Genomic DNA, 14778 nt, shown 5'->3' with positions numbered 1-14778 from the left:
TCCAAAGGGGCTATTGCAGGGGAAGGGTGGGGTTGGGTAAGCGTCCAAAGGGCAGAACAAAGATAATTAATATAGCATATAATACATGTAACAAGCTCACTTACCTCACAGGACTGTTGTGAAGCTTAAAATGATATTATGGCCCCAATTCAGCAGGAAATTTAAGCACATGCCTTACTTTGAAATGTAGCAATACCTTAATTTATTCAATAGGATTGCTCATGTCCTTAACATTAGGCACATGCTAAAGTACCTTGAGAAACGGGGCCCATTTGTTTGTAAAGTGCTTTGAGATCTTGTATGGAAAGTACTTCAGAAGAGCAAAGTATTTTTATTGAATCATGTAGCTATTTATTTGGGTTGTTTATGCAGTATGTTTGTTTTTAACAGAACATGCAGGATTTCTCTTCCTGTGATTAAATATTCACATAAATATGTTAAGTGTGCAGCCTAATATTTATGGAACATTAGGATGGGACAGGTAGAAAATACCCAGATACAAAGGAGAAGCACTTCTGCTTGATGTTTCTTTACAAATAACAGCAACTAATGCTGAATGTTGACATTTAAATGCTCAGCTTCCAGACTTAAAATCTTCTTCAGTATAGACAAGAGGAAGTTCACATCAGGCAGTGATCTCAGGCTGAGTAAGTTTTAAGATGAGAAACAGACATAAAATTTTAGGTGCTGCAAGAAGTGAGGATGGCAATACAGGTCTGCGCTGGCCTCATTTTAAGCCCATCTTCAACCCAACTAACCCAAACTCATGTCAAGTCGCTTTCAGACATGAGTAACACTTCCCCCAAACTTGTGTTAACTTTATGGCCTCATCCTTGAGGCTTGGCCTCATGGAAGCTTCCCGCTCCCCACATCTTGTGACTGCAATTTGTCTCCTGCCTATGGGGTTGGCAATGTGGTGGCCCATGTGCCCTGCTCCTGCCTCACTTCTGTGTGTGCACTGTGGATTGAGAGGTGCTGTGACTTGTTGGCACACTCACTCTGCACAACACTGAGAGCAGCGAGGTGGTGGCAGTCAGTGGGAGCAGGGCATGCAGCTGCCACTGAGCTGCCAACCTCAGGGGCAGCAGGAGATGATCAGAGAACCCAACCCAAGTCTGAGAGAGTAGGTTGTCTTCACATCTGAACCTGATACTTGTAATCAGGTCCTATCAGACTGCAAGGCTCGAGGTGGCACTTTTCTTTCTGCATCAGCACTGAATCAATACCTCAATATCATGCTAGGAGACCCTCTGCTGCAGGACGTGCTGTCTTTCAGATAAGAGGTGGAAATGAAGGACTTGAGTATTTATGGCCATTAAAGATTCTATAGTACTCTCAAGAATAGGGAGTCTTTGCAGAGATCTTTCAAATGAGACCTTATAAAAAATCAGTCCTGTCTGCTCTGAGAGGACTTTCAACATCTGTAAGCTTTTTTTTTTTTTTTTTTTTTTAAACAAATGCAGAGATTTGCCCCAGCGTCTTTGGTCAAACAGCTGGGGGAGGGAAAACTGAAGTGCTGTGAAATGGTTGCTTTCCCATCCCAAAGGTCACTGGATTGCAGCAGTGTGACACCAAGCTTTGAGAACCTTAGCAATCTCCATATAAATGTAAAACATGACAGACAAAATATCATGCAAGTACTCTTTATTAACTGATCCTATGGATTACTTAAATAATTACACCAGGTGACTCTAAAAGTAATCATCATATATCAAGAAAGAAATAAACCATGTATTTACTTAGTAATTACATTACGTTATACTTGCTATGTAATCACCTTGAAGCTCTCTATTTTATTTCTATTTCTATGCCGCTAAATGGTCAGCAGTTACGAATGTAAGTAAGGAGTACTCACATGATATTTGTGTTCTGATCCAGCCATCACCATCATCATCATCTGTGGCCTTCATACTTTTCTCAGTTAATGAAACTTGGCTATGTGACATACTGAATTATTTAGAAGAAAAGCCTATGCGCCAGCTACCCTTCTTACTAAAGTAAGAGCATGGTACAGCATCTTGCACTGTACTATACCCAAGTCAGTTGTTTCTACCAGCTGCCATCAAGCAAAAGGAAGTTAATTCAGCAAAGGTTGGAGTAACTCTGCTGCATGGCCACAGAAAGAATAATCGATTGGGCCCTGTTCTCTGAAGTGGGTTTTATTTTACACCCCACAGCCTCTTTCTGTACACTCCTGGGGATGGCAAGTTGAAGGTGGCAGCCAGTTAATAGTTAAAGGCGAGGATTTGGTTTTTGTTAATTATGGCATAAAGAGCAACTAGAAAAGCTTTGCTTTCAAACTGAGTCATTCTCTTGATGAAATTAATAATTAATCTTGTTTAAGAAGTTCATGCCCTCACCCCAATCATTTATACTCTAGTGAAGGTTTTAAACCATTTCTCACCCCACTGCCCAACTGTTGATCTGGAACTGTATACTGTCAACGAGGAACTCCAGATTAAGAGCCTGTACTTAATAGACATTTTTATATTTCTCTTCTCCTAGGGTGTGGCCTCTAGAGGAGTTTCATATAGAGCTAAAATGTATCAATACAACAGAAAAAAGCTCAAATAAGTTTTTAAAAATGCATGAATACTGTGCTTTTCAATATTAAACAATAGACTTAAAAAAGCTGATTGTATCATTTCACAGGTTTGCTTGTGTGTGTTGCAGGAGAAACATCCTTTCCTCCTAAAATATGATTATAAGATACTTCAAGACAAATCCCATTTGGACACATTTCACTGAATGTAATATGCAAATTTTACATTTAATAGAAAAAGGATAAAAATTAGAAAAATGTAAAACCAATCAAAGCAACAGATCTATACAATCTTACTGAAATGGTACCAATATCAAATCCAGCATAAAATATTCATGAAATATGGCCAAGCATAGTTCTTAAAAACCAACATTCACTGCCGGCTGGCTTTTCCATTTTCTGTTGTTTCCATTCTGAAATATAAAAATATATCAAGAAGATTGGTCAGTTAGAGCATATAGTTTACTTGAGTGCACTCAAATGATTAAAAATAAAAAGCAAATCTGTGGTTTTATATAAACATTTATTTATAAGTTTCTAGTACCCCAACACTATCTTTTTAGAGATTTCTTTATGCAGTAATCATTAAACCAGAGGAAACTTTGCTTTCAGGCAACTTTCCACTTACAACTAGGGTAAATGAGCAATAAGTTCCATATAATAAATATCACAGTTAAGACTGATGTTACGTTATTGACTCCAGCAGTGATCAACAAAGGCAAGACAAAAGACAGACTCGTGTCTGACCGTGGAGGGTCTGCTTCTCTGAATCTCTAGAGCTGTACCAATTTCTGTCAACTCCTTAACAGTGTTTAACATTTTTCCCTGTTATTTTTATCCTTTTGCTCAATTTGTTGGCTACTCCCATTCTAATAATTACTTGATGGCAGTTGGATTTATGGGAATGCAGGAGATGTTATTATTCCTTTAATGTGTTGTACAAGACGCAATGGTTTTATCTCTGCCATGTTTGATTTAGCTACTTTTATGGAGATACTGTTTTGGGGAGTTTGGGTCTTAATCTCGTCTCCTACTTGGCCCCCTCTAAGCATAAGGAGGATTGTGCTGTGTAGATAGTCACTAGGATAGATGGTAAGAAGCAATCCCCTCAAGACAACAGGTGGCATTCAGCCCTGCTCAGTTAGGGGGAGGACTGCAATGAAGTAGGGGCAAATGGATGAAAACTGAGATTATTAAATTGCTTTCCTATAAAAAAAATTTAAATTTTTATTAATGCAAGAGGTAAGGAATCCTCTTAATAAATTACTACGATGACTAATTTGTTCCTGAATATAGCACATTGACTGTTTATAAAATATATTATGTATTCAGCAATACGAACCCATTTTCCTCTTTAAGATGTTGATACAGCTCAACTTTATTGTTGACAGAGTTCAGACGACCAATAAATTCTTGGTGTTTCCTAGAATTGGCTGTATTAATCCTATTGCTCCACAAAGACAGCAAGGACATTGGCCCTAGGATTAGATTTGAAAATAGAATCAAGGGGATTTGATTAATGAATTCTTAAATACTAAATTCAATATAAGTTTACCAAACAAATTATACTATTTATATAGCACCACCACAGCACATTAAAGATCAAGGTAAGACATGGTCCCTACCCCAAGAAACTTACAGTGTAGGTTAGATGAACATGACAGCTACAAACAGGTGGGAGATTTAGACGGTATGAGGTTATGAGGTTACTTTTCCTCACATTATGTTAGTTCTGTATGGTTTATTTTATGGTTTCAGTACATTTGACCAAAATGGATTCCACTGTTCTGTGGGCATGAAGCTGAGCCAGGCTTTGTGCCTATGCATAGCGGTAAATGGATCCAAGGGAGACAGACCACATCCCATTCATAACCTGCAGCAGACAAGGAATTGCTCTAAATCAATCAAATCTTGTCCCAAAGACAGAACTGAAGCTGTGACTGCTCTACTGCAATATATGGTAGTTGGGCCATCAAAGGAGGCAGTTCTGCTCCTTGATATCCCAGACTAGAGACTGGTCTCTCCCGCTGATTGACAGAGAGAGTGTCAAGTGGTCAATGTCCTTTCAACACCAGCCACTGGTGACAGCTCTGAAATACAGCTGTTCAGCCAGCAAGAATGGTGGCCCACTAGACCAAAAAAAATTCCCCACCCAGAACTACCAAGGACAGTGGGCAGCAACGGAGACCTCTGAGCTTTCCATCAGCATTTGTTTTATTGGAGGAGGGGAATCTCAGTCTGTGAGCTACCCCATCCCACTCTTTACCTTTTGCAGACTGCTCCAGACAGTACTCTAGCTCCAGGTCTGCATAATGCAGCTATCACTAAAACCTTCAGACCACACCAAAATATTCCATTTTATATAGTATGTCAATTATCTAATACAGTGATTTTCAACCTTTTTTTTCATTTGTGGACCCCTAAAAAATTTCAAATGAAAGTGTGGACCCTTTTGGAAATTCAACCAGTGGTCTTCAAACCCCTGCCATAGAAGTCTTGGCCTGAAAACTGACGTTTTGTAAATGTTGCACATGCTCAGCATGGCATTTGATGCAATGTGAAAAAGGGCACTAAACTGTGGTAACTATGGTGGTAACAATACTTCTGGGTTTTGACGTGTAGGTGGGGGTATTCAAATACTTTTGATTGATCAGAAAAACAATGCCCTTTCTGGGATCTGAAACTGTATTTTCATAGTAATCTTTTGCAGACCCCTTAGACATATATGTTGAAAACCACTGATCAATAGATTATACACGCACAAAAATCAGAAGACATCTCTCAGAATTCAGAATTTTCTAATTAAACTAAAATTAACTCTTCAAATCTCTCCAAGACTCAACTCTTGTGCAGTTGACTCCTCACTCTAGAATAAAACCATTTGATGTTCCCTGCTACGGCTCATTCATTCTGCCTGTAACTTGTTTTTTGTGGCCTTCTTTCCCCTATACGTGTATGGTGCTTGGTATTCACCACTATGCCTTATTTAGCACTTTACTTGGTGAGGGTTCTTTTCTATAAAGACACACTACCCCAAAATAAATATATATTTTTCATTTACTAGTAACTCTTCTGCTCTCCTTTGTGTTACCCTCATGGCTCTTTATTCTACATTAGTGACATCTCTATACAAGGAAATGAATTTTGAACTCAATAAACGTACTACCTAGATTAGGACGAGGCTGTGATCTTTGGGCATATTGAGAAGCTCCTTACTCCAGATGTAATTCCACAGAAATCCATGGGATCGCATACAATGTAAGGTAGTAACCAAAATTTAAAACTATCACAATCTGGCCCTTGAGGAACAGCAATCAATCAGATGGAACTCAAATCAGGAACATAGAGGCTTTGTATCTTTATGTATCATTCCCCTGAATCCTTCAACCTCACAGCTTGTTTTTCATCCCTCCACCTGGACTATAACTGTTCAGCTCAGAGTAAGATTCTGCTTGACTCCCTCTCTTCACCCACTTTGTGTATAAAGACTTAGCCATGACTCTCATTAGCACTGAATGATTAAATCTACATACAGGATATTCAAGAGATACACCTTTATCTTATTCAAGCAAATAGGAAATGCTGTGACAACCATATAGGATATCTTGCAATTCACACCAATTTTACCTGACTTACTATTTTTCAAAATCTGTTGCAATCTTTTTTACTTACCTTTTGTTTTTTCCACTGGAGGTATTTCATCTATTGTAATAAGAGGCTTTTTGTTGGGTGGTTCGGGAGAATCAGGAGAATCTTTTATAACTTCAGCTTCTGCCAGTTCCTCTTTTTCACGATCCAATACACCTTTTAATCTTAAAGGGGGGTGGGCGGGGGCGGGAAGGTGAGACATCAGAGAGCATCAACAACAAACTTCTCATTTACAGCACTCTTCAAGTTTATTCATATAACATCTGTCCTAGTATAACAATTGCTTTTTTTTGTGAGTCATAAGATTGATGAAAATAACCAGAAAAGCCATTGGCTAAGTATTTTCTTGGATGCAGACCAAAAGGAAGTGAGAATGACCTGAAACTCAATCTCATTTCAATTTGTAACCAATATTTATATTGCACTCATTATTGTGATAATTGGTTGTGCTAGAGATTTAAAAGTGCAATTGTTGCAAACCATTTGGACAACCCAAATCTACTGACGACTCCTGGTTTGAGCCTGAACCAGTTTGCTGTCATCTGCATCCCTACCTTTGTCTCACACTAGGAAAGAGAGGAAATCATAGTATTGGACTTGACCACAGGCACAGGTAGATCCAAGTATCATCAGCACGCTCACAACACTGCAGGCCAAAACATCCATCTTCTCCTAGTGGCCATGCACGCATATAGAACAGCATATACAAGTTGAGCTTAGAGCTGATTAACCATTTTTTAGGAGTTTCAACTTTATGATTTCTTTAGAAGAGAAGTTTGAATGAGAGGAAAGAAAAAGATACTAAGAAATTCATGACTAGACTGATTAACTGATCCTTCATGATCATATATGTCATATCAGCTAACAGGACAACTTTTTGTTTCTTAAGGGATAGAAAGCAGGTCCATAGTCAATAAACCTTGACGCTCATCTACACAAAACTCAGTGCAGAGAAACCTGGAGCATCTAAATGTCGATAAGGACACCTAAACAGTCGATCAGCCAGAGTTCAGGATACATAAAATTCATTTGTCTATGGTTTTCAGTCACACTTCATTTTAGGGTTTGTTTACACAAAGTTATTAAGAGATGTACTATGTTACGGATGGGTATATATCTAAAACAGTAGAAGGTGCTATAGATGGTGAAGTCACAGTTAAGCAACTTACTGTTATTTTGGCGATTATAACAATTGATTAAACATTTATTAAAAAACCTCTCTCTCTTTTATTATCCCCATTCTAAACTATTTATAAGTGTACCCTTAATATAAGCATGAAACTAAATGTCATATTTGGGAAACTTATCTTAACATCAGATAATTGGGGTTTCGATACTTAAGAGTTTATCTGTAACTGCTTACATGTGTGCCTTTTATAAACAAGCTAAAATTATGTTAATTAAATCACTTAACATTTTAAAAATTCTAGCGCTAGACTGTGCTGTATATTACATACTAGTCCGTGAAAGCATATATTAATTCAAAAAATTCACCTCTCTGATTCCTGCCAGGGTTTTTCCAGTTCATAATCTTTTCCTGATTTCTCTGACTTGTCTTCTTTTTCTTCTCTCTTCCTCCCTCGTTTCTTGCGCTCTTCTTCTTCAGGAGGTTTGCTCCTGCAAGCCAGTAGACACTCCAAGACTCGCTGGTGTTTATCAGAGTTATTTATATGCGCTCTAACAAGGGTCTCCAATTCATTCCACATAATCCGGTATTGTTCATCTCTATCCACAGGCACAAAATAAAATCTTCACATATTTATACACAAACACACTCTCTCTCCCCCGCCCTCCAGATTGTAAGAGCCATTTATATATTAAATAATCAAAGTTCAAATGGTTGCTGTCTAGTAGATTGAGCCCAAGTTTTTTTAAAATGTCTCAGTAAAAGTAGGTTTTCTCTAACTCCCTTTTAGTGGAGTTCTGATCACATTGTATTGTTTCCTTCTTGGAAGCATCAGAGCCGCATTGTACATGGACATGCTCGGTTGCTTCCAACAAACCTGAATTTCCAATTAAATCTAATACCCAAATCTCCTCTTGAGTCATAATCATTAATTTCCCTGGGTCAAAGCTATTGTGGAGACATTGCCAAAACCTATTAAAGTCACTTGAGCCAACCAACTCAAGAGACAAGAAGAAACCCTCTTTTTCAATGCTGAGACAAGTAGAAATCCATCTGTTCATTGCCAGATTCAAATTAATTTTAATGTTTTTCTCTTAGACAAAAATTAAAGACAAATAATAGAGAATCATCATAACATAACACTACAGAACTAAATAGTTCAAGTAGCTTTTGTAGCTGACTTTTTTCCCCCCATACTCAGGTAACCATCCTCCTAGGATTAGATTGATGTACAAGAAATGCAGATCATTATTCCAATGGATGGGATATCACAGACTTCCAAATTTGTTGTAAGGGAAGTTTCATCTTTTATATCAAATGTTTCAACAATACAATGACTACTTTTAAGATAATCAAGTATTAAAAATATTTTAAATATACAATAGCTTTGGAAGGGTCTGGTTTCCATGTGTCCAGTGGTGCCTCCATTTCCTCTGTTCTACCCTACGCGAGGCTCAAGATGGTGTTTTCTGTGTGATTTTTTTTTCCCCCTCTAGAAAGGGTCTTAAATATAAGAGGTGATTGAATCTGTTATTTGCAGTTACAACTGAGTTTTCTTTAACATGAAACTAGGGGAATAGCACTACAGCCCTAAATTATGCAGCCAAAAGATATACAACATTTATTTTGCTCATGTAGGTAGGTTAGTGGACTCTAAATTACCTTTGATTGTCCAACTTAAAACACAAGGTTCATCGGGAATGTATGCAGATGGGATATATTTTTTGCAAAAGTACAACAAAATTAATAAATGTTAAACCTTTTTGGACCCTTTCCCCTGGTACCAACTGTTGAAATTGGCAGTGGATCATTTTTCCTCTCCATATCTACTAAGTTGTATATTGTTTTCTGACAATTCAGCACATCCTCATCTGAGAGAGCTTCTTTCACAATAACACTGGCTAACGGCACTACCTTCAGGACAAAACAAAACAGAACAAAACCTGCATTTAGTTGGGGGGGGGGGGGATTTAGAAGCATATCTGAGGTTGACATTAAAAAATAAAAATCCTTTAACCTACATTCGGAAGTGTCCCCAGCATGCATTACTACATGAAGCCTTCCTCTTAACCCAACAGCTCTGCATCCAACTCAATTCCATGTAATGGGAGACATTTGGGTTCAGAGTTATAGTTGTAAAATATACACAAAGTACTTAATCAAAAGTGAAAGCCAAAACCTTATTCTAACTGATTTTGTTTTGGTTGATTTTTCTATAGCGTGCTATTAGCTATTCAGTTGTTACTGTTATTAACTCTTCCCCCAAGTACAGTTTTAAAACATACTCCAGAACAGAAAAGGAAAGTTACAAATCCATGGTCACTTACAGCTTGCATGTTGAAGATGGTGGTTTGCGAAATAATCATAGGCCAGTAACGAGTATGTTTCTCTAACTGATCTTTTGCTCGTTCCAAAGGAATCTCAAGACTTCCATCGATCTTATATCTGGGGTCTAGAAAAGGAGTTAATCTGTTTTCCCTCATAAATTCACCAAAATCCTAATGATAACCAAACAAGATAAAATTAGGAACTTCTCTAACAAAGTAACTTTCATTGAATGGGTTAAACATCATTGCCTCCCTTATGAATAATACAGAAAGGAAAAGGAATGTAGCCCTAAAAACTATACCTCTGTGTTCAATATTCTTATGAGCAATTCTACTTTGAATTCATATAGAAAGCATTTAAGGAAGAGGTTTGTCAAATCTTAACTTCATGAAAGCTTAACTTCAAAAAAAATTGTAGAATGTGGCAACAAATGCTCTGCTTTGGAATGATAATAAGGAATTACATATGTTAAAGTTTTATTCTGTTTGTTTACAGGCCACTTTTTGCTAATGGGCACCGAATGCAGAGGATATCAAATTAAAAAGAGTAAAACGGGTTTCTTTAGAGTGCCCCCTCCACACCTGAGTCTATAAGATCCAGCCAGCTCTTTTTTATCTGTTCAGTCCAGCTATTCTCAAAGACCCTCATTATGACAATTATCCTTCTTATAGAGGGCTGGGTGCAGGGCTATCTGGATCCAGTCCACTTCAAACCTTTGTTGAGATAAACAGTGTTTAAAAAGAGTAACCAATGAGAGTATTTTAGAAATTTCATATTGCTTACAGCATGCAAGCACAGATGTGGGATAGAGACAGAAGGTTTTTATAAAGTGGTTGTGTGTGTGTCAATAAATGCTGACTATCAATAATAGAACGAAGAAATAGTTGATCCAAGTGTGCCATTTAAAAAAAATTTTTTTTTTTAAATAAACGACCTACAATTTCTTACAGTACAGAATGTCTGTTTCAACCCACCCTCACTCCTCACCCCTGAATTCTGATGAATTGTTGAGTAAGACTAAAAACATAAAATAGTAGTATCTTACTGTAATCCTATAGTCTGTGACTCTTCCACCACATCCTTCACTAATTGAAGGGGGATCTTCTAGAATTGATCGAGAACTGCTCAAAACATGCAGAAAAATTTCTCCTCCATGGCTACTAAGCATGTGGCTAATTACTTTAGAACCAGACTTGCGTGGTTGTTCCAACAAAACAGAACGACCTATTAAAATTGAGATCAGTTTGATTAGCTACTGAGTACAGCAATTTACATTTAAAGATATTCTACAGGTTTATATTTAACCACCCAGCCACCCAACCCCAGTGGTGTTAAGCTAATGTAGGTCTCTTACTAAACTCAAATTAGTGACCTACAATTGTTTCCTATGGAACTTTAATTCCTGCCTTTAGATAGGCTATTATGGAACATAGCACTCTTCTTGCATCATATAGAAAGGGTTCAAACTACGTACTTTATTCGTTACCTTTTGATCATTCAGAAAATATTATCCTTATGAAGATAAATGTCTGTAAAAGTAATGGAAATGCTATACTCTATTTGGTCAGCTCATTATTTTCAATAGTTTACAATGCTAACCATATAGTGACCCAAACACATAACTTGTTCTCATTGAAGACTAAGGACATGGTAAATATACAGTTTAAAAAACTATCTTGTGAAAAATATTTGAGTACTAATGTATCTTAAATTTCTTTGTTTCAAGGGACACTATTTCATGTTCACAAAAGTCAAAAATGTCTTATTTTCTTGAAATTAAGAGTATGCACAAGAAAACTCTACTAAATATATTCTTTTGAGGGTGAAGGTTATGGTAGCAGTTGAATGATAAACTGACTAACCAAATCCTTGGCTGACCTCAATACTAATTAGTGTGTCAGTTTCAAGCAGGTACAATGCCCTCTTAGTATATGAAAATAAATGTAGGAGGTCACATGATCACCTAATTGGATCAACTGTGGGTGGTAAAGACAGTAGTCACCGATCCTTGATTCTGTCCTGATTGCTGACAGCTGCCTACCCTCTCTCTCGCTCTCTCTCGATAGATAGATAGATATATGGCAGGATATATCATTGCTACCTTAGCTCAAAACTGGATTAAATTTAAAATGAAAGTTAGCAAATTTACAGAGGTGAATAGAAGGGAAAATATTTTTATAGTCTCTTGAATGAGAGACAGTGGGGGAAAGAGTAATACACTGAGAAGTTCCTATTCTGAACCTCTGCAGCATGTTTCAGAGAAACTTGCAAATGCTTTGCAATATAGAACAATTTCCACTTAACTGATAAGAGCAAGGAAACCTATTTTCCAGTTTTCTGATGGAAGAACCCTTAGATATTACATTTCTATTCAGAAAGAACACTCAACACTATTAAGCATTGTGATCAAACATATTATTATTAATCAGCTATACTGTAATTCAAGAACAGTGGTAATATTAAAATAAATGATTACTACTAAACACAGAATCTATATTGGGATTTAGGGGGAAAAAAAAATCAGGATTCCTCTCTCTTTCCCATCTCTTCTCCCCTTTTTTAGGTTTAAACTCAAATTGTAATTTTTATTCCATTTCCCTTCAAATATAGTTATCAGTTAATATCTATGTAGATGTTTGTTGGACTGTCTTGCTTCTGTATTACTGTCCTTTACACAGATTAGGTGTTCATATGACATCTGGAATAAAGTGAATATCTAACTTCTTAACATTTTGTACAATGTGGATATACCTACATGCTTTAAAAAAGGGATTTGCAACATTAACAATTTTTAAAATGCTTAACCAAGAAAACAATTTACCATTGAGAAGAAAGTTTGTAAGACAAGAGGAAGGTCGGCTATTTACATCTACGGGTGAGATTCTGTATGCTCCAGTGCAATAATGCAATTCTGAAAAATAAAAATGTGGAAAGGGTTAGTTGCAAAGATAGAAAAGCACACACTAAACACAGGGCCTGAAGCTACTCTTACAAAATACCTAAATTAGTTGAAGTGATTTGTTTGTGAAATTTCTTTGAGAGAGAAAGGGAAGGAAAAAAGCTGCAGAGCAATGTCACTAGAGAATTAGAATACATTTACGAACTGGTGATGCAAACCACAGAAAAGTAATGGAGGGGAAATTACTGAACACTTTTTGCCAGTGAGCAAGCAGTTTGCTTGGTAGAGGAAGAAAAATCCTGTTTTCCCTTCTCTCCTACATAAATAAATCAGTGATTAGCCAGCATCAGGAGCATTCAGTCTGTCAAGATACTGACTGTACACATACAGTGGCCGAATCACAGCAGTAGATGTTGAAGCCTCTTTGGAGGCCTGCTGGCTGTCAGTAAAGTAGAGCTGTGGCAAGAGATACTGGGTATAGGAAACAAAAAGCAGAGGAACAGTAGTGCAATCACCAGAGAATAATATTTCTAATGTTTGGATGCCGTTGGCGGGGAGGTGGGGGGGGGGGGAGGGGAGGGGAGAGGAGTGAGAGAGGAGGAGGAAAAGTACTGCAGGACAGAAAGTGCTTCTCAACCATTTACAGAAAATACAGTACCTACCAACACTGTTTGTTCGTGGTGTGCACCATTTTAATGTTACAGTTTCTTTAAATGTACCCTCTCTGCTATTGCCACCTATATGATTATCACCTGCAACATCAAGTTAGAGAAAATGTTCCATAATAAGTTAGTCAGTCTTCAGTTCATTACATTATAGAATACAAAAATCTAGCAACTATAAGCCTTATAAAAATATATGATGGTGCTGCACAAACCCTCCTACTTGAATGAGAGGGTTTAACGTACAAAATGTCTTATCTGGAATCCGAATTTGATTTTGAAAGAGAACATGATGATTTTTAAAACACTAAATATTCAAAATAAGGTTAAAAATATCCCCAAACCCAGAAGTTTTCAGAAGTAACAGCTACAATTTTAAACTTTTTTTTTTTCAAGTGAGCAAAGTTATTGCAGTACAGACAAAGTTGGGTGTAAGAAACCATACATGCAAAATACATAGGTGTTCAAGTAAGCGTGTTCAACATAACGGCTACATTGAGGCTCCTGAAAAGGTGTTCCTCTAAGTCTCATTTTATTATTTAAAGCAAAAATATATTTACAATACTTTTATAGTTGTAACAGGACAAGCAGCTTATTTTAAAAAGAAGTCTAATACACTCCAAGGATGGGTAATAGTCTTCTGTGCAAAAATTCTGCACCTCCTAGGTTTCAGAACCTTTGTTCTGAACTGATCAGTTATAATTAAAATTCTATTTTAAACAGCACGTCCCAAAAATCATAACTGAAAACATATCTCAAGAGCACATTTGACAAGTTGTATTGCTTTCTTCCCTTTTGCAAAAAATGGTAGGTATTGTTATCAATCTCTATATCCTTTCTTGTCCAATGCAAACACCTCTCATCATGTAGTTCTGGCCATGTATATTAAGATATATTGCTAAAACACTTCCCTACAACTGTCTTATTTACAGCTGGTCTGACAGGAAGCAGTGAATTACAGGAAGGCAATAAAATATATAAACATATCATAATGCTTCCACGACAATGCAGTATATTCTTGCTAATTAGTGCTTTGCTAATCTGAACTTCCAATAATCTGCACACACTAAGGAAAGATAAGTTTTACATGAAGTTTCAAATCGCTGGTGTTACTACTCACAAAATATACTTCAAAATATTACGCTCTAGACCAATAACTCATGCTGAACTAGATGCAAGAGTCAATGGGTATATATTGGGTTATGCAGGAGGTCAGACTAAACGATAAACACAGTCCTTTCTAATGATGAAATCACAGAAACATGTACTAATGGGTCTTGCATGATCTGTCCTTTGCTTCTACAAGTAGTCTTTACCCACACAGTCACACTGAAGTCAACCCTGCAGATTGCCGTTAAGGATAATCTGTTAGTCTTTACGGTGCCACTTTAAGGTGCCACTTTCATATGCATATTTGATTGTCTCAAATTTTGGGAAACAAGTCTGTGTGTTTGTGAGTGAAGTAATTGGTTGCCATATTTATTTAGACACTGACATGCAGCTACCTGGAGGGAGAATACTTCCTACAACATCAAAGAAAATTTGGCCTGTCACATGATCCTCTTGCTCAAAA

General features: G+C 37.0%; 1 protein-coding gene across 5 annotated transcripts in view; it reads right to left on the bottom strand.

The window, feature by feature from the left end:
• Positions 1 to 1627: 1627 nt before the first annotated feature.
• The window catches only part of INTS13 (integrator complex subunit 13), a 31805-nt gene continuing 18654 nt past the window's right edge, over positions 1628 to 14778 (bottom strand). For 4 of the 5 annotated variants that reach the window (XM_077826208.1, XM_077826191.1, XM_077826200.1 and 1 more), the window contains 9 exons: positions 13206 to 13295; positions 12466 to 12555; positions 10690 to 10868; positions 9644 to 9814; positions 9076 to 9230; positions 7685 to 7915; positions 6215 to 6354; positions 3885 to 4020; positions 1628 to 2955 (listed from right to left, as the gene is read on the bottom strand). In XM_077826208.1, the coding sequence (XP_077682334.1) occupies positions 2916 to 2955; positions 3885 to 4020; positions 6215 to 6354; positions 7685 to 7915; positions 9076 to 9230; positions 9644 to 9814; positions 10690 to 10868; positions 12466 to 12555; positions 13206 to 13295 (1232 nt within the window). In that variant the 3' untranslated portion in view covers positions 1628 to 2915. Of the gene's footprint in view, positions 2956 to 3884; positions 4021 to 4041; positions 4416 to 6214; positions 6355 to 7684; positions 7916 to 9075; positions 9231 to 9643; positions 9815 to 10689; positions 10869 to 12465; positions 12556 to 13205; positions 13296 to 14778 lie in introns of those variants that run through there. The other variant, XM_077826183.1, reaches the window with a different exon arrangement.

Source organism: Eretmochelys imbricata, chromosome 1 (assembly GCF_965152235.1).
Source record: "Eretmochelys imbricata isolate rEreImb1 chromosome 1, rEreImb1.hap1, whole genome shotgun sequence".
Taxonomy (NCBI): Eukaryota; Metazoa; Chordata; order Testudines; family Cheloniidae; genus Eretmochelys; species Eretmochelys imbricata.
The sequence above is the reverse complement of the archived record's forward strand: the minus strand, read 5'-3'. Positions and strand labels throughout refer to the sequence as shown.